This window comes from Diceros bicornis, chromosome 35 (genome assembly GCF_020826845.1).
Source record: "Diceros bicornis minor isolate mBicDic1 chromosome 35, mDicBic1.mat.cur, whole genome shotgun sequence".
Taxonomy (NCBI): Eukaryota; Metazoa; Chordata; class Mammalia; order Perissodactyla; family Rhinocerotidae; genus Diceros; species Diceros bicornis.
The window spans coordinates 24389223-24412642 of NC_080774.1; the positions used below are offsets into that span (position 1 = coordinate 24389223).

General features: G+C 41.5%; 1 protein-coding gene across 1 annotated transcript in view; it reads left to right on the top strand.

Moving 5' to 3' along the window:
* OSBP2 (oxysterol binding protein 2) overlaps nt 1–9992 on the top strand; it is a 196836-nt gene extending 186844 nt beyond the window's left edge. The window contains exons 17-18 of the mRNA XM_058531789.1: nt 8934–9160; nt 9298–9992. Coding sequence (XP_058387772.1) covers nt 8934–9160; nt 9298–9440 — 370 coding nt within the window. The 3' untranslated portion in view covers nt 9441–9992. The remainder of the gene's footprint in view (nt 1–8933; nt 9161–9297) is intronic.
* Nucleotides 9993–23420: the final 13428 nt, after the last annotated feature.

The following is a 23420-nucleotide window of genomic DNA, read 5'->3' on the forward strand; positions in this document are numbered from 1 at the left end:
CAATTCTGTATAGAAGAAGAAAGGAACAGAGAAGGACTACTAAAACACTGAGAAAAAAAAAAAGTTAAAAAATGGCAGTAAGTACATACTTAGCTACTTTAAATGTCAATGGACTAAATGCTCCAATTAAAAGGCATAGGGTGGCTGACTGGATAAAAAAACAAGACCCATATATATGCTGCATACAAGAGACACACTTCAGACCTAAAGACACTCACAAACTGAAAGTGAAGGGATGGAAAAAGATACTCCATGCAAATGGCAATGAAAAGAAAGCTGGGGTAGCAGTACTCATATCAGACAAAATAGACTTTAAAACAAAAACTGTAAAAAGAGACAAAGAAGGGCATTACATAATGATCAAGGGAACAATCCAACAAGAGGATATAACACTTGTAAATATCTACGCACCCAATGTAGGTGCACCTAAATATATAAAGCAATTATTAACAGACATAAAAACAGAAATAGACAGTAACACAATAATAGTAGGGGACTTTAACACTCTACTTACACCAACAGATAGATCATCCAAACAGAAGATCAATAAGGAAACATTGGCCTTAAATGACACACTAGAACAGATGGACCTAGTAGATATATACAGACCATTCCATCCAAAAACCGAAGAATACACGTTCTTTTCAAATGCACATGGAACATTCTCCAGGATTGATCACATATTAGGCCACAAAACAAGTCTCCATAAATTTAAGAAGATTGAAGTAATACCAAGCATCTTTTCTGACCACAACGGTATGAAACTAGAAATCAACTATAGGAAGAAAATCAGAAAAGCCACAAATACGTGGAGATTAAACAAAATGCTACTGAACAACGACTGGGTTAACGAAGAAATCAAAGAAGAAATCAAAAAATACCTGGAGACAAATGAAAATGAAAATACGACATGCCAGGATTTATGGGATACAGCAAAAGCAGTTCTAAGAGGGAAGTTTATAGCGATACAGGCCTATCTCAACAAACAAGAAAAATCTCAAATAAACAATCTAACAATTCACCTAAAGGAACTGGAAAAAGAAGAACAAACAAAGCCCAAAATCAGTAGAAGAAGGGAAATAATAAAAATCAGAGCAGAAATAAATGAAATAGAGACCAAAAAAACAATAGAAAAAATTAATAAAACCAAGAGCTGGTTCTTTGAAAAGATCAACAAAATTGACAAACCTTTAGCTAGACTCACCAAGAAAAAAAGAGAGAAGGCACAAATAAGTAAAATCAGAAATGAAAGAGGAGAGGTTACAACAGACACCTCAGAAATACAAAAGATTATAAGAGAATACTATGAAAAGCTATATGCCAACCAATTCGACAATCTGGAAGAAATGGATAAATTCTTAGAATCATACAACCTTCCAAAACTGGATCAAGAAGAAGTAGAGAATTTGAATGGACCAATCACCAGTAAGGAGATCGAAACAGTAATCACAAACCTCCCCAAAAATAAAAGTCCAGGACCAGACGGCTTCCCTGGTAAATTCCACCAAACATTCAAAGAAGACTTAATACCTATCCTTCTCAAACTCTTCCAAAAAATTGAGGGGGGGGGGGGAAGCTCCCTAACTCATTCTACGAAGCTGACATTACCCTGATACCAAAACCAGACAAGGACAACACAAAAAAAAGAAAATTACAGGCCAATATCACTGATGAACATCGATGCAAAAATCCTCAACAAAATACTAGCAAATCGCATACAACAATACATTAAAAAGATTATACACCATGATCAAGTGGGATTTATTCCAGGGATGCAGGGATGGTTTAACATTCGCAAATCAATCAACGTGATACACCACATTAATAAAATGAAGAATAAAAATCACATGATCATCTCAATAGATGCAGAGAAAGCATTTGACAAGATACAGCATCCATTTATGATAAAAACTCTGAATAAAATGGGTATAGAAGGAAAGTACCTCAACATAATAAAGACCATATATGAGAAACCCACAGCTAATATCATCCTCAATGGTGAAAAACTGAAAGCTATCCCTCTAAGAACAGGAACCAGACAAGGATGCCCACTGTCACCACTCCTATTTAACATAGTTGTGGAAGTCCTAGCCAGAGCAATCAGGCAAAAGAAAGAAATAAAAGGGATCCAAATTGGAAAGGAAGAAGTGAAACTGTCACTATTTGCAGATGACATGATTTTATATATAGAAAACCCTAAAGAATCCACCAGAAAACTTTTAGAAGTAATAAATGAATATGGTAAAGTTGCAGGATACAAAATCAACATACAAAAATCAGTTGCATTTCTGTACACTAACAACGAGGTAGCAGAAAGAGAAATTAAGAGTACCATCCCATTTACAACTACAACAAAAAGAATAAAATACCTAGGAATAAACTTAACCAAAGAGGTGAAAGATCTGTACACTGAAAACTATAAAACATTTCTGAAAGAAATTGAAGAAGACACAAAGAAATGGAAAGATATTCCGTGCTCTTGGATTGGAAGAATTAACATAGTTAAGATGTCCGTGCTTCCTAAAGCCATCTATAGATTCAATGCAATCCCTATCAAAGTTCCAACAACATTTTTCACAGAAATAGAACAAAGAATCCGAAAATTTATATGGAACAACAAAAGACCCCGAATAGCTAAAGGAATCCTGAGAAAAAAGAACAAAGCCGGAGGTATCACACTCCCTGATTTCAAAATATACTACAAAGCTATAGTAACCAAAACAGCATGGTACTGGCACAAAAACAGACACACAGATCAATGGAATAGAATCGAAAGCCCAGAAATAAACCCACACATCTGTGGACAGCTAATCTTTGACAAAGGAGCCAAGAACATACAATGGGGAAAAGAAAGTCTCTTCAACAAATGGTGTTGGGAAAACTGGATAGCCATATGCAAAAAAATGAAAGTAGACCCTTACCTTACACCATACACAAAAATTAACTCCAAATGGATTAAAGACTTGAATGTAAGACCTGAAACTGTGAAACTTCTAGAAGAAAATATAGGCAGTACGCTCTTCGACATTGGTCTTAGCAACATCTTTTCAAACACCACGTCTGACCGGGCAAGAGAAACAATAGAAAAAATAAACAAATGGGACTACATCAAACTGAAAAGCTTCTGCACAGCAAAGGAAACCATCAACAAAACGAAAAGACAACCTAACAATTGGGAGAAGATATTTGCAAACCATACTTCTGATAAGGGCTTAATCTCCAAAATATATAAAGAACTCATGCATCTCAACAACAAAAAAACTACCAACTCAATTAAAAAATGGGCAAAAGACCTGAACAGACATTTCTCCAAAGAAGATATACAGATGGCCAACAGACACATGAAAAGATGTTCAAAATCACTAACTATCAGGGAAATGCAAATCAAAACTACAACGAGATATCAGCTCACGCCCGTCAGAATGGCTATAATTAACAAGACAGGAAACAACATGTGTTGGAGAGAATGTGGAGAGAAGGGAAGTCTCATACACTGCTGGTGGGAGTGCAAACTGGTACAGCCACTATGGAAAACAGTATGGAGATTCCTCAAAAAATCAAGGCTAGAACTACCATATGATCCAGCTATTCCACTGTTGGGTATTTATCCAAAGAACTTGAAAACACCAATTTGTAAAGGTACATGCACCCCTGTGTTCATTGCAGCGTTATTCACAATAGCCAAGACTTGGAAGCAACCTAAGTGCCCATCAAGGGACGAACGGATAAAGAAGATGTGGTATATATACACAATGGAATACTACTCAGCCATAAGAAACTATGAAATCCAGCCATTTGTGACAACATGGATGGACATTGAGGGTATAATGCAAAGTGAAATAAGTCAGAGGGAGAAGGTCAAATACCGTATGATTTCCTTCATTAAGTAGTAGATAATAACAACAATAAACAAACACATAGGGACAGAGATTGGATTGGTGGTTACCAGAGGGGAAGGGGGGAGGGAGGAGGGTGAAAGGGATAATTCGGTACATGAGTGTGGTGATGGGTTGTAATTAGTATTTTGGTGGTGAACATGATGTAATCTATGCAGAAATAGAAGTACAATGATGTACACCTGAAATTTGTACAATGTTATAAACCAATGTTACTGCAATAAACAAAAAATTGAAAAAAAAAAAAAGGATACATGGAATGCATGCAAAAATCAACCAGGTACTAAACCCCAAAGAAAGCCTCAACAAATTTACAGAGGGTAGCACACAGACCACAGTCTATGATAAGACAATTAAGTTAGAAGTTATGTACAAGATGACAAAAAGTCCCCACATATTTGGAAAAAATTTTAAGTTGCTAAATAACTCATGGGTAAAATAATAAATTAGAATGGAAATTTAAAAATACCTAGAACTGAATGATAATGAAAAGATACCAAAACTGACTGGATGTAACAAAGGCAGTGCTTCAAAGGAAATATATTGCCTTAAATAGGTAGATAAGTTCATTAATTTTGAGGCTTTTTCTTTTCTGAGTTTCCATTCTAAGAAATTAGAGAAAGTTTAACATATAAACCCAAAGAAAGAAGAAAATATACTTTAAAAATAAGAGCAGAGATTAACAAATAGAAAAAAATAAAGAAGTTTAAAAAGCTAGAAGTTGATTTGTTCAGATGGGAAGGACAAATTCTTAGAAAAATGTAACTTATAAGAACTGAGTCTAGAAGAAATAAAAAGCATGAATAGTCCTGTAATAATTAAAGAAATTGAAGCAGTAATTTAAAAATTTCCCCAAGTGAATTATCCAAATTTTCAAAAATATATTATCTCAATTTTATATAAAATCTTCCAGACCATAGAAAAAGAAGAAATACTCTCCTGTCTTAATACTGTGAGGCCAGGATAACCCTGATACCAAACCAGGCTAAAAGAACAGTAGGAAGATAAAAGTTCTCCCCTATTTCACTCATGAATACAGAAGCAAAATTCTAAAACAAGATATCACAAAATCCAACCCAACAGTGTCTAAAAAAGTAACATTCTTCAATCATGTTGACTTTATCCTGGGTGTGCAAGGATGGTTTTGTATTAGAAAAATCCATAAATTAATTGATCACATTAATAGATCTCAATAGATTCAGAAAGAGCATTTTAGGTGCCTCAATATAAGATTAATATGCAAAAAGTCAGTTGCATTTCTACACACTAAAAGGAAACAGCTAGAAAATACAATTTAAGAGAAGATACCAATTATTGTGTCAGAGAACATCAAGGACCTTGTAACAAATCTTATATTCAAGACCTTTATAGAGAAAATTATAAAACTTTACTGAGATACCAAAGAAGAGCTAAATAAATTGAGAAAGATAAAATGTTCCTGGATAGAGAGACTTAGTATTATAAAGATGTCATGATCTAAAGAGTCAGTAGATCAAACAAAATCCAATAGTGATTTTCATGGAACTTGATATGATTGTTCAATTTATATTAGAGAATACAGGGCCAAGACATTTCTGAAGAAGAAGAACAGAGAAAAGAGGACTTGCCCTACTAGATGTCAGGACTTATTTTGAAGCTATCGTGGAATAGAATAGTAAACCCAAAATGGGCCCTTCAATGTATGTATCTTCTGTATATGACAAAGGTGGCATATCAGATCATGTGGAAAGATGGGGCTGTTCACTAAAAGGATCTGGGGAAAATGGTTATCCATGTGGGAAAAGACTGACTCCAGATAAAGGTCTTATAATAAGTATTAAGTTTGACTTGCTGTTAAACAATAAGATAAACTCTAAGTAGAAAATACAGATGAATATCTTTTAGACCTTAAGGAACTATATCTTAAATAAGACACAAAAAAGCATTGATGCATTCAACTATATTAAAATACTTTTGTTCATTAAAAGAAATTTTACTCATTAAAAGACAATTTAAAGACAGTGAAAAGACAATATGTAAACTTGGAGAAGGTAATCACAATACTTATACCTGACAAAGGTTTAGTATCAAGAAGACAAAGAGTATTTTACCACAATTTAAAAAAGAATCATAGGGCTGGCCCCGTGGCTTAGTGGTTAAGTGCGCGCGCTTCGCTGCTGATGGCCCAGGTTTGGATCCCGGGCGCGCATCGAGGCAATGCTTCTCCAGCCATGCTGAGGCCACGTCCCACATACAGCAACTAGAAGGATGTGCAACTATGACATACAACTATCTACTGGGGCTTTGGGGAAAAAAAAGATGTTAGCTCAGAGCCGGTATTTCTCAGCAAAAAGAGGAGGATTAGCACGGATGTTAGCTCAGGGCTGATCTTCCTCACAAAAAAAAAAAAAGAATCATACAAAACTTCTAATCAATAAATAAAACCACCCAATGGAAAAAGTACAAGAGTCATGAACAAGAATTTCACAGAAGAAGAAACATATATGGCCAGTTATCATATGAAAATGACCAACACTGATAATCAGGGAAATGCAAATCAAAACTACAATGAGATACCATTTTACCTTCATTCGATTTGAAAAAAATGAAAAAGTCTGATGATACCAAGTGTTGAAGAAGATGTGGATACACACTGTCTTACTCATCGCTGGTGGGAGTATGAACTGGTGCTACCACTCTGGAAAGCAGTTTGGCCTTACCTCCTAAAGAAGAACATCACAGGCTCTATGGCCCAGCAGTTCCACTTCTAGGTCTATACTCAAGAGAAATTCCTGCAAACATGCAACAGGAAACACGCATAAGATTACTCCAAAACAAAAACTTGGAAACAACCTAAATTTATTGGATGAATAACTGTGGTATATTGACAGGAGGCAATGTTATATAGTAGTTGGAACAAATGAACCACAGCAACATGCAGCAATAAATCTTAGCAATATAATATTAAGTTTACAAAAGTGAGTCCCAGAAGGTTACATACATCATGATATTCTTTTTTTTTTTTTTTAAAGAAGGGATGTTTTTGTTTTTTGCTGGGAAAGATTCTCTCTGAGCTAACATCTGTTGCCAATCTTCCTCTTTTTTTTCCTCCCTGAAGCCCCAGTACATAGGAGTATATTCTGGTTGTAAGTCCTTCTAGTTCTTCTATGTGAGCTGCCGCCACAGCATGGCTACTGATAGACAAGTGGTATGGTTTCGTGCCCAGGAAGCAAACCCAGGCCACCGAAGCGATGAGAGCACTGAACTTGACTAGGCCATCAGGGCTGGTTCATAATATTCTTTGTATACAGTTAAAAACAGCTATGCAAAATATATCTATATGAATACACATGCACACTGAAGACTACTTAAAGATGCAATAAAATTATATTAAAAGGAAAGCAGGGGACTGATGAACCCAGAGTCTTGCTGATGGCTACTTGAGAAGGGGACGGATTGGTGAGTTTTCCATACGGTTGGATGTGGGGTTGTCAGGATTCTACCTTCTGTTTAGGGAGGCAAGGATGCATTAATAAAAGCAGGCCATGCAAGGACCAATCCAGAGAGGCTGTCATGTACCAAGGATTATGATGAATCCAAAACCGTGCACCTGAGGTCCAAAAAAGGAGCAGAACAAAAAGAAAAAACAAACAAGATAGTAGATTTAAATCCAACACATCAGTCATTACATTGAGAGCTCCCATTAGAGGTGTAAGATTGCAGACAAGTTTTAGAAATCTAACTATATGTGGTTTACAAGAGCTACATCTAAATAAGAAAATAAAGACAGACTGGAGTAAAAGGATGGAAAAAGATATGCCCACAGAAATACTAAACAAAAGCTGCTGTAGCAAGATTAATATTGCAAAAAAGACTTTAAAACAAAAAGTAAGACTGCAGGTTAGAGGGACGTAATGATAAAGGTTCAGTCCACCAGGAGATGAGTTTACATCTGAATGCTCCCTGCAACCTAATAACATAGCCCCAAATATATACAGTAAAGGCTGGTAGAAATATAAGAAGAAATGGATTCATTTACAACCAAAGTGGGAAATTTTAACATACCTCTCTTAGTAATGGATAGCAGAAGCAAAAAAGTCAAGAGAATAAGTTTGAACAATAGAACCTACTGGACATTTGTAGAACACCGCACTGAACAACTGTAGGAAATGTTCTCTTCAGTTACACATGGGACATTTGCAAGAGCTGACCACATGCTGGGCAGAAAGCAAATTTCAAAGAACTAAAATGATACCAAGTATACTGTCTGATGCCAAGGCAATTATGCTAGAAATAAAGATGACTAGAAAACTCCCCTGTGTTTATAAACAAGAAATATTCTTCCAACGAATTCATAGATCAAAGAAGATGTAATGGAAATTAGGAAATATAACTGCGTGATAACGAGAGTAACACATGCCAGAAACGGTGGGATTCGGCTAAGGCAGTCCTTGGAGGGAAATGTCAACCTTACAATGCACACGTTAGAGAAGAAGACACACTGAAAAATCATGAGCCAAGCATCCATCTCAAGAAGTTAGGAAAAGAACAGCAAAATAAACTCCAATCAAGTAGAAGGAAGGGTATAAAAGCAAAATCAATAAAGCAGAAAACCCTAAAATAAGATCAACAAAGTTTCAGCCTCAACCAACGAAGAAAACTGACCAGCCCCGGACATGACTGTCAGAATGGAGAGAAGCCACAGAACCAATATCACAGATGCAAAAAGGCACGTTGCTATGTTACAGACATTAAAGCAGTAATAATGAGGATATTATGAAACAACTTTACGCTGAGAAATTGGACGAAATGGGCAAATTCCCAGGAAAGTATAACGCAGCAAGACGGACGCAGGTCGGTGGGGCGAGTGTGCGAGGTGCGGGGAGGAGAGAGGGAGTCGGACGCAGCCAGCTGGGTTCGCGGGCGGGTGGAGAGGGGCGGGCCGGGCGAGGGCCGGGCCGGGCGGGTGGAGAGGGGCGGGCCGGGCGAGGGCCGGGCGGGTGGAGAGGGGCGGGCCGGGGACCGGCGGGGACGGCTCACGCCGCGGGCCCGCCGCAGGGAGAACGCCGAGAACATGTACTACTTCTCGGAGCTGGCCCTGACCCTCAACGAGCACGAGGAGGGCGTGGCGCCCACCGACAGCCGCCTGCGGCCCGACCAGCGGCTGATGGAGAAGGGGCACTGGGACGAGGCCAACACGGAGAAGCAGCGGCTGGAGGAGAAGCAGCGCGTGTCGCGGCGCCGGCGGCTGGAGGCCTGCTCGCGGCGCTGCGGCTCCGAGGACGGTGAGGCCGGGCGGGGAGGGGGCCCAGGGGGCGGGGAGGTAGGTGCTGGGGCGGGGGTCTCCCGGGGACGGGGAGTGGGGTCTGGGGGCCGTGGGGGGAGGCTGCCCGCCCACCCGCCCGCCGTGCTCGCCCAGCAGAGAAGGAGGCCGACGTGTACATGCCGCTGTGGTTCGAGAAGAGGCTGGACCCGCTGACCGGGGAGACGGCCTGCGTGTACAAGGGCGGCTACTGGGAGGCCAAGGAGCGGCAGGACTGGCACGTGTGTCCCAACATCTTCTGAGCGCCACCCCCGCAAATACAGGCGCCCGCAAGGCCCGGGCCACCTGTTCTTTAATGCGCTCCATTTAGTGCTCACCGCCCCCCCCCCCCCCGCCCTTTCCCTTAACTCCCTTAACGCCTCTTTTATTTTTCTATCACTTTTTTGGGGCTCCCACCGTGGAAGGAGGACCTGCTGACCGGGTTCTCTCCAGCCCCAGGTGCCCTGGGTCCCCCGCACCCCTTCTTTGTGCACTTGGGCCCTAATGGGACCCCAGCTCCCAGTCACCACAACTCAGGCAGGCTGGCCCGACCCTGGGCCGCCCCAGTCACCAGCCCCGAGGGAGGAATTGGCCCCTCCTAGGGAGCCGATTTTGACTTTTTTAGAAAAACGATCTCCATTTCTTTCCAGCCAAGACGTTTAGTAAATATTTTTAGTACGGCACTTAGCAGACAACTTTCTAAGTGTGCTTTCTTGCCACAAAGTGTCCTGGCAAGAGCCCCTTTTTAAGACATCAGGAAGACCCCTTTGAGTCGGGAGCATTTTGTAGCTCAACAGAGCAGGGCTGACCCCAGGAGCCCATAGAGAAGGGAACTGGAGGGGCTTCCCGGCCCAGGAGAGCACAAGTCAGCTCTGGGGCTGCAGCCCCTCCCACCGGGCCGGTGGATTGGAGGGCAACAGCCCCTTTTCTAGTCTTGGCCGTGCAGAAAGAGGCCAGGAAGGGCTGGGGGGCAGGGCCTGCAGGTGCTCCCCACCCCAGAACCAGGCCCCTAATCAGCAATACGAACAAACCCTCAGCTCAGCCTGGGCTGGTGCCCGGGCACTAGACACCCAGCGTCCCACCTCCCCCTCAGGCACCACTGGGGTGCCCTGTCTCAGCGCCCCCTGAACTCTTTACTTGCCTGATTTATATATATGATATATAAATATATATAAAATAGCTATTTTGCTTAAATTTCTATGGTATGTGGAAGTGAAAAAATGATGAAGACAGGCCACTCCTGTCTGAGTTTGGCCCTCCTGTCAGCTGCGTCCTGCCCTCTCCTCGGACCACCTTCCAATGGCTTCTGCCAATGGTGGGGGGACTGGGCCATTGTGACCACTGTCCCAGCCTCTCAGAACCCCCACTCCAACCCACTGCACTTCAGTTTGGTCCTGAAAATTCATCACAGGGTTTTTCTTTCTACACAGGACTGGTTTTGTTTTTATAAAAAAACAAAAGTGAAAACATCAATGTGTGAAATGCCTTAGGGTGCCCACTCAAGAGTCAGGGTGGGCAAGGTGGCCCCCCCAGGCCTGTGGCAGAGCTGCGGAATGTACCTCTTCTCAACACTGTTTGTGAGCGAGCACCTCTGACGGGTAATAAAAAACCTTAGGTTTGGAGTTTTCCATGGCCCTGTCCCGGAGTGTGTCTGTGACTGGGTGGAGCAGGGCTGACGCAGGAGGACAGGTGACAGCCCACAAGGTGGCATGGGGGAGGAGCCTGAGGCTTTATTCTGCTCAGCACCAGGCAGGCATTGGGAGGTTAGTCTGGAAGGGGGTGGGGCTGGAAGGCCTGGTGAGACAGGGTCTGGGCCAGGAAGGCTGCAGACGGCTGAGATAGCACCTAGGGGAGGGGGTCACAGCTTTGCCTGGGTGTGTCTGGGGCCAAGCCAAGGCACCCACCACCCTCCACGAGGGAACACCCACCCTGGTGAGTTCCAAGGTTGCTTGACAATGGTGACCTGGGCTGCTTGTGTTGCCCCAGGGTGCCAAGCAGCTAGGATCACCAGCTCCCAGGACCTGGCCAAGAACAGCTGGTCTGGCCTACTGGGTCCTCCTCCCACTGCCAGCACTTCCAGGTGAGAGGATGGTTGGGGCAGGGTACCACAGGGGCATCGAAGCCGGGCTCTGACCATCCACCCTGACATCCCAGCAACATGGGATCCAAGGCTGGCCCCGTACAACTCCTTCCTTCTCAGTGCCTTGCTTTCCCATCTGTGGGGAGGCAGGCACTGGTGAGTCCCCACAGAAGAGCTGGAGGGGCACCTCTGACTAGATAGAAAGCGGGGGGTGAGGCAACCCCAGGCGGACCTGACCCAGGGGGGCAACTGAGGAGGGGTTCTGCCGGGGGAGAGGATGGACTGTGTGGGCAAAGCCCAGTGGTTACAAGGCCAGTACACTGAGGCAGAGTGAGGGATGGAAGAGCCTGGAGTGGAGCCAGGCAGAGCTCTGAACAGGGAGTGTGACATGAGATGGACACTTCAGAAAGACTGCTCTGACCAGCATGACACAAGATAAGCCTACACTTGGTGGTCTATCCACCAGCCATCACTGAATAGAAAATGTAAAAGAAAAAAAGATTCTGAGACAGGCTAGAAGGCGCCTCAGAATACGTCTGACAAAAAGATGCAAAGGACCTTTATCGATAAAACTGTAAAACTTCAGTGAATGAGAGAGAAGACCTGAGTTAAAAGGAAAAACACCATCTTCACACATGGGCAAACTCTGTTATGTGGGTTCGTCCCAAATCTACAATTCAACATGATCCAAATCAAAATCCTACCAATGTTTTTCAAAAACTTGAGCTGATTGTGAAATTCAATGGGAGAGTAATTACACAAAAAATAGCTAAGGCAATTCGTAAAAAGAAGAATGGGGCAGGGGGCAGGAAACAATGTGGACTTGACCTGCAGATACCCAAACACACTACAAAGCTACCACCAAACGGCTTCCTTTTTCTCCACTGCACTCAGGCACCATCTGTCGTGCCATGTATTTTAACCATTTCTTGACTCTCTGTCTTCCCCACCTCCAGTGGACTATGAGCTTCATGAGAGTAGGAACATTGTCTGTCTGATACACTGTAGCATCCCCTATGCCTGCACACAGTAGGTGCTCAGGGAATGAATTCCAGGCCAGGAAGCCCAGCAAGAGCAAAGGCTCAGGGGTACACCCCCAGGGCACCTGAGAGTGTGGCTGCAGCATCAAGTTGTGAGGGGGGCCTAAGAGATGGAAAGGGGAAGAGCTACACCTAGGGACCCAGGAAACTCCTGCTTCCCCCAAACACTACAGTCCAAGTCATTGCTCCTAAAAGACTGTAGGGAAGGAGGCCTGAGGTTCCCTCCTCTCCAGGGCTGGGCCTCAGCATGGAGAGGAGAGGCTACCAGAGAGAAAAATTTCAAAGTGTGACACAGCAAACAACAGGACCAGAGAGGATCCCAATACTCTTTAACTTATTCTTCTTCTGAAGCTAGCCAGCATAACTTCAACACAAAATCTGACAAAGACAGCACTAAAATATAAGAAATATATAGTTCAATCTCACTTAAGAATAGAATTTTCATAAATCCAAATATGACAACAGCAAATAGAATACAGCCACATACAAAAGACTGATACCCCGAGTTGGTAAACCCATGCCTGAGTTGGGGTTACCACAGAAAGGCAAGAAGGGGTCAATGTCAGGAAGCTTTTCATTGTAAACCATTCATTGTATCAACCAGTTCAAGGAGGGCTTGTCTTCCTGGCAATATGGCAGACCAGGTGCCTGGATCATCCTCCTCTGTGGAAAACCAGACATGCTGAATACAATTTTAAAACATCTTAAATGCATCCATGAGCTGGAAAGACCATAAGGAATACTCAGGCGAAATATTCAGTGGGTGTGGAAGCCTGGAGAGGTAGGAAGAGCTCTGAAGTCTGCTTTTCCCTCACAGCCATTTACTGTGCCCAGTGATGTAACTGGAAGTTTTCCCTGCCTCAAATGACCCTTCCAAGGTAGAGTATCTAATAGGAGATACCCCCCATAAGCCTGGGTCCCCAAAGGGCTATATCTTCAATATAATGGTAAATCCAAAATAAAATACAAGGAAAACTGCTTGTCTTAAAGGTTGGTCATAAGCAGAGCACAAAAAATCCCCTAAGAATTTGTAATCAGGAGCAGACCCTCACTTGGTTTGGTATTGCAGCTTAAATACATACTACCTGGACAGTCCAATAAAACCTCTAGCAGAGACTATAGCATGGTCCCAAATTGGCAATGTCCCCAGTCACATGAGAGAAGCAAACAAATCCCCTCTGGAGGTTCTCCGCTTCATTCCAGGCTGTATGGAACCCCAGATGTGAATCTGCAAAGAAAATGAGCAGTTCACAGTATAATCTCTCTAAACGCACAAGGAAACACAACACACACGATGACCCATGAGCAGGGGCCAATAGAAGTAACAACAGAACCAGACATAAAACTCACCCATATAGTGAAATTATCAGACACAGAATATAAAATAAGCATTTTAATATATTTCTAGAAACAGAAGGGTGGCTTAAAATCAAAAAAAAGACTAAAGAACTTCCAGAAATTGAAAAAAAAATCACTAAAAAGAATGAATAATTTTATAACAGAATATACAACTGAAGAGAGTATTAGTGACAAGGAAGTGAAATCTGAAGAAAGTATCCAGAATGCAATATAGGAACACAAATAGGTGGAAAATATAAAAGAGAAGTTAAGAGACATGGAGGATAAAGTGATAAGTTCCCACATGTGTCTAATTAAAATGGAGCAGAAGCAATCTTTGAAGAGTTAATGGCTAAAAAATTTCTGAGAATTCATAAGAAACACCAATACACAGTCAATGCCAACAAATCCTAATCAGGATAAATAACAAGACAGCCACAGCTGAAAACAATATAGTGAAATTGCGTGACCCTTAAAACAACAAAATCTTAAAAGCAGCCAGATTGGGTGGGTGGGGGAGATTACCTTCAAAGTGCATTGATTAGACTGAGAGTGATATCTCCAAAGTAGAGGAAAAAAATGTTAGTATTCCCAGTAAAAATATCTTTCAGGAACCAAAGGAAAATAAAGATATTAACAAAAACTTATTAAAACAATATTAAGTGTCTTGTAGAGTTAGACTTTGATGAGTTAAGTATCATGTAAAATGTAGGGAGTAATCACTAAAGGGATAGGAATACTAAATTTCCAAAACAGGAAAGACATTGTATGTGGGGGAAAAAATTTCCATCGATCTAAAAGAAGTCAGGAAAGAAGAGGAAAAAGAAATTCAGATAAGGTGGAATAAAAATTACAAAATAGGATAGAAATAATCAATGCATCAATAATTATGCAAAATTTAAGTAAGTTAAATGCTTCAGGTAAGAATAAAAAATATCTGGAATAAAAACAAAATCCAGCTATATGCTATTTATAAGAATACACCTAAAACATAAATATACAGACAAAGTAAACTTTAAGGCAAAAAATATTACTAGATGTCAACTCCTAAAAATTCAAAAAGTGACTTTATAATGATAAAAGGTAAAATTCATAAAGTTCTAAAACTCTTATGCACCTACTAACATATCAAAATAAAGTAAAACAGACACACTCACAAAGAGAAATAGATAAATCTACAATCATAATGGAAAATTTTAACATATCTCTCCCAGTAATGAGAGCTCAGACAAAAAAAATCTCAAGGTTTTAAACAACAGATTAACAAACTTGGTGTAATGGGGACATACAGGGCATTACACATAACTGCAGAATACATATTTTCTAAATGCACATGGGACATCTGTGAATGCTAACCATATATTTGGGCCAGTCATAAAGCCTCAGCAAATTCCAAAGGACTGGTATACAGACCACATTCTCAGACCACAATGAAGACAGTTCAAAATCAATAATAGAAAGATAATCAGAAAAAAAACATGTTGGAACATGAAGAAATATATGTTTAAATAACTGATGGTTCAAAGAAGAAAACAACAGAAATCAGAAAATATAGTTAATTAAAATACTATATATCAAAACTTATAGGATACAGGTAAACCAGTACTTAGAGGGAAATTTATAGCATTAAAACCTCAAATAATGAGCTAAACATCCAGTTTGAGTAAGAAAATAAATATCCAGATAAACTCAAAGAAAGGACAAGAGAGGAAATAAAGATCAGAAACTAATGAAAGAGAAAACGTAATAGAGAGGACCAAGAAAGCCAAGATTGATTCTTAGAAAAACTAAAATTGACAAACTTTACTGGTAAGGAAGACAGGGAATGAGAGGGAAGGAAGGAGGGAAGAAACAGATGAATCTAAAAAAAATATTTGGGATGAAAAGAGGACAGAAATACAGATGCTACAGATATTTTAAAATAAGGATATCATGAACAACTTTGTGACAATAACTGAAAACTAAGATAAAATTCTAGAAAAATATAACTTAAAACTGACTCAAAAATTAGAAAAACCTGGGGCCGAGCTGGTGGCATAGCAGTTAAGTGCACATGCTCCACGTCAGTGGCCCAGGGTTCGCAGGTTCAGATCCCGGGCGCACACTGATGCACCGCTTGTCAAGCCATGCTGTGCCGGTGTCCCATATAAAGTAAAGGAAGATGGGCATAGATGTTAGCTCAGGGCCAGTCTTCCTCAGTAAAAAGAGGAGGATTGGCATGGATGTTAGCTCAGGGCTAATCTTCCTCACACACACACAAAAAAAATTACAAAAACCTGAATAGTAGAATAAACATTTTTAAAAAAATTAAATCAGTTAAAAATCTCCCCTCACACAAATACACACAAAATTCCAGACACAGCTGACCAAGGAATAACCAACCCTAGGGAAACTATCCCAAGAGTAGAGGAAATACTCCCAAACTCTTTTCTTGAGGTTTGTGTAACCTGGTCACCAAAATCAAAGAAGGACAGTATGAGAGAGGAAATTTGCAAACTAGTGTCACTCACATGATGGTACAATTCAAAAGAAAATATTAACAAATCTAGCAATATAGAAAAATTATAATCATTCCAGAAATTCAAGGTTAGTTTACTCCAAAGACAACTAACCAATGTAATTCACCACATTAACAAATTAAAGGAGAATACTACATGGTCATCTCAATGGATGCAGAAAACGCTTAAGATAAAATTCAACATGCATCCCTGATATTTAAAGGGAAAAAAAAGCTTATAAACAGGAATAGAAGGAATTTCCTTAATCTGATTAATGATAGCTCCAAAAAAAAAAAAAAAAAAGCTTTCTCTGTGAGATAGGGAACGAAAAAAGATACCTGCTTTCACTCTTTACATTCAACATTGTACTGGCAGTCCCACCCAGTGCAATAAGGCAAGAAAAATATTTGAGGTATGAGAATTGGCAAAATTATCATTGCTCACAGATGACATATAAAAATCCAAAAGATTCTAAAGATAAATTAGAATAATAATCAATATATAAAAATCAACTACATTTTTATATACTAGCAACACACTGTCAGAAAATTAAGTTTTAAAAATATCATTTACAATAGCATCAAAAATTATCAGGTACCTAGGATACATCTAACAAAGGACATACAAGACCTCTAAAGGGAAAATTATAATACTTTTCTGAGAGATACTAAAGAAAGATCTAAATTAATGGAGAGTTATACCATCTTCATGGTTTGGAAGACTTATAAAGATATCAGTTTTTTCAAACTGATGACATACGATCAATTCCAATGAAACCCCTATAAGTTTTCTTATGGAGCTTGATAAAATGATTCTAAAATTTATATGGACATGCAAAGGACCAAGAATAGTCAAGACACTCTTGAAGCAGAAAAAGTGTGAGGACTGGCTCTACAAGATATCAAAACAATAAGTAAAACTGTAATAATTAAATCAGTGTGGTATTGGCACAAGGAAAGAGACAACAGACAAATGTAACTGAATAGAAATCCAGAAACAGATTCATACATATATGAACATATGATATATGAGAGAGGTAGCACTGTAGATTAATGGGAAAAGGTAAGACTTTTCAGTAAGAGGTATGGGGACAATCAGGAGGAAGGAAGGTCTACCTCACACCATACACAAAAGTCAATTCCAGGCGGATTAAAAGATCTACATGTGAAAGACGAAACTATAAAGGCGTTAGAAGATAATATAAAATATCTTCATGACATCAGGGTAGGAAAGGATTTCTTAAACAAATTACAAGAAATGCAAACAATAAAAGAGAAAAGATTGATAAATTAATCTACATTAAAATTAAGAACTTCTACTCATCAAAAGACTCTATAAAAAGTAAAAAAAAAATGCAAGAAATTTGCAACACAGATAACTTACAAGGAATTTGCATCTAGAATATACAAAAATATAAATCAATAACAAGAAGAAAAAAGAATAGAAAAATAGGCAAAAGTCTTGAGCAAATACTTTATCAAAGAAGAAATCCAAATGGTCAACAGACATGAAATGGTGCTCAACCACATTAGAAATAAGGGAAATGCAAATTAAACCACAATGAGATACTACTACACACCTATCAGACTGGCAAAAAATTTCAAGTCTAGCAATATCAAGTGTAGGCGAGGAAGTAGAAAATGAAGCACTTAGTGCCAATGGGCATGTAAATTGATACAAGTGCTTCTGAAAACAATTTGGCATTACCTAGTGAAGTTGAAATATGCATGACCTATGACTCAGCAAGTCTACTCCAAGGATTATGCATGCAACAGGAGACATAAACCAGAATGTCCACAGATGTACTGTAGTAGCAAAAAAACTAGAAACAACCCAAATGCCAGTCCCAGAGACATGGATATAAAATTGTGATATGTTCTACTGTAGGTGTAATTCATTTGTTTTCATTACTGTATAGTATTCAGCAGTGATAGAATACTATACAGTAGTGAAGATGGATAAATTACAGCTACATCCAACAACACGGATAAATTTCTAGAACATTATATTGGAAAGAAAAAGCAAATTTCAGACATTAAATCAATTAAACATTAAATAATTAATTTAATTAACATTAAATAAAATGTTCTGTCCATTTAAGTTCAAAAACAGGCAAAACAAAACAATTATTTAGGAATACAAAACAAGGTGGTAAAAGTATAAAAAGAACAAAGAAAAGAGGCACACAGAATTCCTCTGTGTTACTACCGAGCAAGGAGGCAAGGGGAGAGGACCCAGGAGGGGCACACAGGGATTTATGAAATAATAATAATGCTTTTTCTTAAACCAGGTGATAGACATACATTGCATATTCTTCTTACCTTATAAATATTTTATAAATATAGTATTCTTTTGTAGCTACTCAATGTCTAACAAAAATAATTGTTAAACAGCAGGAGAAAACCCCCACATCATTTTATCAATAGATGCTGAAAAGGCATTTGACAGTGGGAGTGGGGGCGCACAACCCACATTTCATTCTGTGTAACTGGCGCCTCCTGGCGCTCGACTCAGACAAGACGGGCAGCCACAGCTCCATCTGAGGAGCTTGAAGTTTAAAAAAGAAACAGAAGAAACTCTTCTCACACTTTAAAGGCCATTTACCAAAACCAACAGTTAATATCCTGCTCCACCCTAACGTGTGGATTTCCTTCCACATCAGAAACAAGACCCGAATAATTATTCAACATTGTTTCAGAGGTTCTAGCGAAAGCAAAATGCCAGTTAAATTAAATTGGCATACTGGCAAATTTGCACATTGTATCTATAAAAAACAGGTTTATTTTTAAAACTACCAAAATTCATAGATAGAAAATAAATTTTATTAAACAATTTGCTTTTCTCTATATTAATAATCAGGAATAGAGATGGAAAAAAACCCCATTCGCAATAGTGACAAAAACCATAAAACGATTAGGAATAAACGAGAAAGTTATAGAACCCGTATGAAGATATAAAATCTTAACAGAGGATCTAAAGTCAAGCAAAAGGAAAACCATTTCGTATCGTCTGCGGCGATTTAAGATCATAAAAATATCAACCCTCCCATAACGTACATCTAAATTTAATGCAATGATAATTTAGATCTGAATGGAAGTGTTTTTTGGCAGGGATGGGAGAGAACTGGATAACGTGATTTCAAATTGATTTTAAATTTCATGTGAGAGAATAAATTCTAAGAATAGCCTGAAAAAGTATTTAAAAAAGAAAAACAGGGAGACTGATATATCTAGATGCAAATGACATCCAGAATTCTAGTTTCAGCTGGGACCTCACCTCTCACATAGGAATCGCCTGCCCAACTGATACCAGGATGTCTCCGTGGACGTGTCTAAGGGGCAGCTCAAACTCAGCAGGTCCAAAACCAAATAGACTGGAATATAAATGACGGATGGTTCATTTATTAAATGGGGCTGGCATAAGGCAATTTCCATCTGGAAAAAAACCCAAAGCTTGACACCTGCCTTGACGCTTATACTAAAATATATTCCACAGGGAGTGAAGGTTGACACAAAAAATTTAAAAACATTTTAACAAAATTTAAGAAAATGGGGGGAGAGGGGCGGAGAAGGGGAAAGATTTTCCTAAGCATGACAGGAAACTCCAAAACCTAAAAATGTTTACTTTTCAAGAGACACCAAAAACCAAGCCAAGGACAAACCGGAAGAACATGGGCCAAGGCTGTGAAACCCAAGCGGCCTCAGGTTCTCGGCCTCAGAAGCCAAGAGAGGCCGACAGGCTGGCAAGCAGCTGAACCTTAAAGGAAAATGACGTGGACAGGGCTCTTTTATTTTTTGTGAGGAAGATCAGACCTATGCTAACATCTGCCAATCCTCTTTTTTTGCTAAGGAAGACTGGCCCTGGGCTAATATCCGTGCCCATCTTCCTCCACTTTGTATGGGACTAGGCCACAGCATCGCTTGACAAGCGGTTCGTTGGACGAACCCGGGCTGCCCCAGCAGAGCGTGCGCACTTAACCGCTTGCGCCCCCGGCTGGCCCTTGAACACGGCTATTTTAAAACGTAAATCATGCAGCTTCCTTTCCAGGTCCGCTATCTTGCAGACATAAAAGCACCAGACCACAAAATCACCTACACAAAAAATTTTCTGTAGTGACCAAAAAAATGTTGGAAAACAACTGGGGAAAAAGCTTTTAACTGCACTCTATTAATACGCAGCTGCCAAGCAAAAAAAAAAAATTTCCCCACTTTGCTGCTTGGGGTGCGGGCAGGCCATAAGAGCCCCAAGGCCTTTCGCTTGCCCTACGATGTGAGGCCTCCGAGGCCGCCGTCCCCAGCTGGCCCCTGGTCTGGCCATATGCAATGGGGCCGCTGGGACCCGACATGCGGACCCCCTGATCCTCCTCCCACACCCAAGTTGGGTCACGCGGCTCTCCCCGCACCCCACTGGGGGCGCGGACGCCGGCCCACTGAGGCTGGGGAACGTCAGGAGGGTCGCGGTGCTTCTAAGGCGCATGCGCAGGACGCAGCACGTGCCGGACATCTGCACAGCGCAGGCGCACTTGCGCACTCTCTTCGAGCGTCGAGCGTCGAGCGTCGGGAGAAGGGAGGCGGAGAGGGGGCGTTCTCCGCAGACCGCAGCCATTGGGCAGGGGCCAGGGAGCCTTGGATGCCCTCAAAGCGTGTGGAGAGAGATGGCCGAGTGCCGGGTCCTGGCTGCGTCCTCTGGGCCAGGTGAGAATTCGCAGCCAACCCTCGGGCTCGTGTGATGCTGCGGTAGCTGATGATGTAGCGTGAGGAACTCAAAACTCGCTCTTCTGACAAAGAGAGGTTCTCCCACTGCAGCGCCCCAAACCCGGCTACTGGCAGATTGGTTTAAATGGTGGGGCACTGGGGAGAGGAGAGCCCAGAGATTCAAGAGAAGTGGAGAAAGAAAGGCAGTAAATTCAAAGTGGTGGGTTAGACTGGCCACAGCTCCCCAGGAAACCTGCAGTTGCTCAGGCAGGAAGTGGCCCTGGAGAATCCCATGCATCTCAGCAGAGTCCGGAGGGGACAAAAAAGGAGGAGGGATGTATCAGTTCCTTCCCCTCTCACTGGTCCAAATTTGCCTCAGTGGTATGAGCTGCCCTACCCTCAGGTGTTGGCTGGCAGCTGCTGAGAATGCCAGAGCCCCAGGAAGTACCATAAGGAAGGTGCCATGCAGGCCCAAAAGGGGGCTGGATGGAAGCCCCCTCCTCACCTTTAGGGATACTGAAACTGTGCAGATGGTTAGAAGGCCATGAGGAGGGCGTGGGGTAACATCCCACCAGGGCCACTGAGTAAGCAGCCAAAGGCCTACAGGTAGCAGGCGGGGACCAGTGAATTTTGCAAGCAAAGATAGGGTCCAGGGCAGCAAGGGCTTTGGGCTCCCATTCCAACTTCAGTCACACAGCCCCAGATTATTGGCTGTCTGTATGGGCCTCTGGATAAATTTCAGGTGGAGAACTAGCCCTGTGGCTAAATAAGGCAGAAAACCTCTACTGTCATCCAACTCCTTTAGAGGAGGAATGGGGCCCCAGGATGGGCAGTGATTTGTCTGAGGCCTTGTAAACTGGAAGAAGAAAGGAAATTTCTGCGGGGCCCACTAGGAACCCTAGTTGGGCCTGTTTCAGTCTGGCAACATTCTGGCTCATTGCTGAGTGGCACATGTCTTGGCGGGCCCTTCCTCTGTCCAGTCTGTGTGTTGCTCACTATGGAGAGGGTGCCCCCAGCAGTGCTGAGGACAGTCTGAGGCCTCAAACGTGGCAGCGGAGAAAGCACATTCCTTGGGAGCTTTGCCTCCCATGGCCAAGCTGACTGTTCACCTGCTCAGGGAACCAACAATATTCCAAAGGAAACCCTCAGAGGTTCCATCTCCAACAGAGGTTAGAACCCTCCAGTGGAATTCTGAGGATGTTTCAGGCACCCTGGAGACTGCCAATGGGTCCCTTACTGCCTGGCCAAGCTGCAGAAGAATGACCTCCCGACAGGGACAGGTAGCCATTGGAGGCACTGCCCGCTCAGGCCAAGCCTTGTGTTCTATGTAAATGGCAAAGACGTTTGAGCTGTATCAGTCTTAACACTGGTCACTGGAGCTGTGAACTCTTGGCCAACACTGCTTGAACCACAGTCATGTCTTTCAGGGGAACTGGAGCCAAAAAGCAGTGTCACTCAGACAGATATAAAGGAAGAACCAGAAAAGTTTTTCTCAGCCTGTTATTAACCCATGCCTGCCTTTGGTAAACAAAAATGTCAAACCCTTGTCCTGACCTGGTAATAAAGACAGTATTGATCCTAAAGTGGGGTTTTTAATCCTAAATCCATGAAACACTTAGGAGCTGAGAGGGTTGTAGAAGGTGGACATTTTCCTCAGGACTTTGCCCTTTGTTTTTTATCTGATTTACTAGAGTCCCTAACCCAAGATTCAGAACTACAGCCTTGTACCAGAAGAGAAACTGGCCAATGAAGATGCGCCATCTCACTTAAATTAGTTCAAACCAACGAAAAAATCCATCACTTTTCACCTTTCAGATTGGTAAGCAGTTAAGATGGAAGAGACTGCATACTGGCCAAGTGTGCAGGGGAAATACACTGTTGATACAAGTTAAAATTGGAAGTCTTTTCTGGAATGTATCTTAGACTTTTTAATACATCTACCACCTGAAACAGCCATTTCTCTCTGGAATTTTTTACATACAGATCTGAGTTAATAAGGACACACACAGAGATACTCATCACAGCAGTTTTCATAAACGTTAAAAACAACCCAAATGTTTATAAATAGGAGACTGTTAAATGACAGTACATCCAAGACAATGAAATGCTATGTGGTTGTTCAGAAGAAGAAAGTAGACCCATACGGGCTATTCTGAAACAGGTTCCAAAATACACTGTGAAACAGAAGAGTGGATGTGTATTTGTGTGCTCAGATGGATAATCTTTCCAGGGAGAAAACAGGGATCAGGGGTGGGAGGAGGGAGCTTTGCTTTTCATGGTCCAACCTTTTGTACTGCTTGAATTTTTCCCAGGTGCATGTGTCACAAAAAAAGCCCTAAAGAAAGTCCCCATCCCTCCCATTCCATAAAAACAAGGGTTGCTGCCTTCATTCACCTTCTTGCAGCCTTGAACTAAGGACCTTCCTGCCATAGACCAGCCAGACCATCTCCTTCCTCCCAAGTCACTAGACAGTTCTAAGCAGGTCAGCTATCCCATGACTGGGAAAGGGGAGGGACCCTTGCATTTTATCTCCCCACCCAGCATGGCAGGAGCTCTGCCTGGGAAACAGGCTGCGTTCAGCACAACCGTGGCT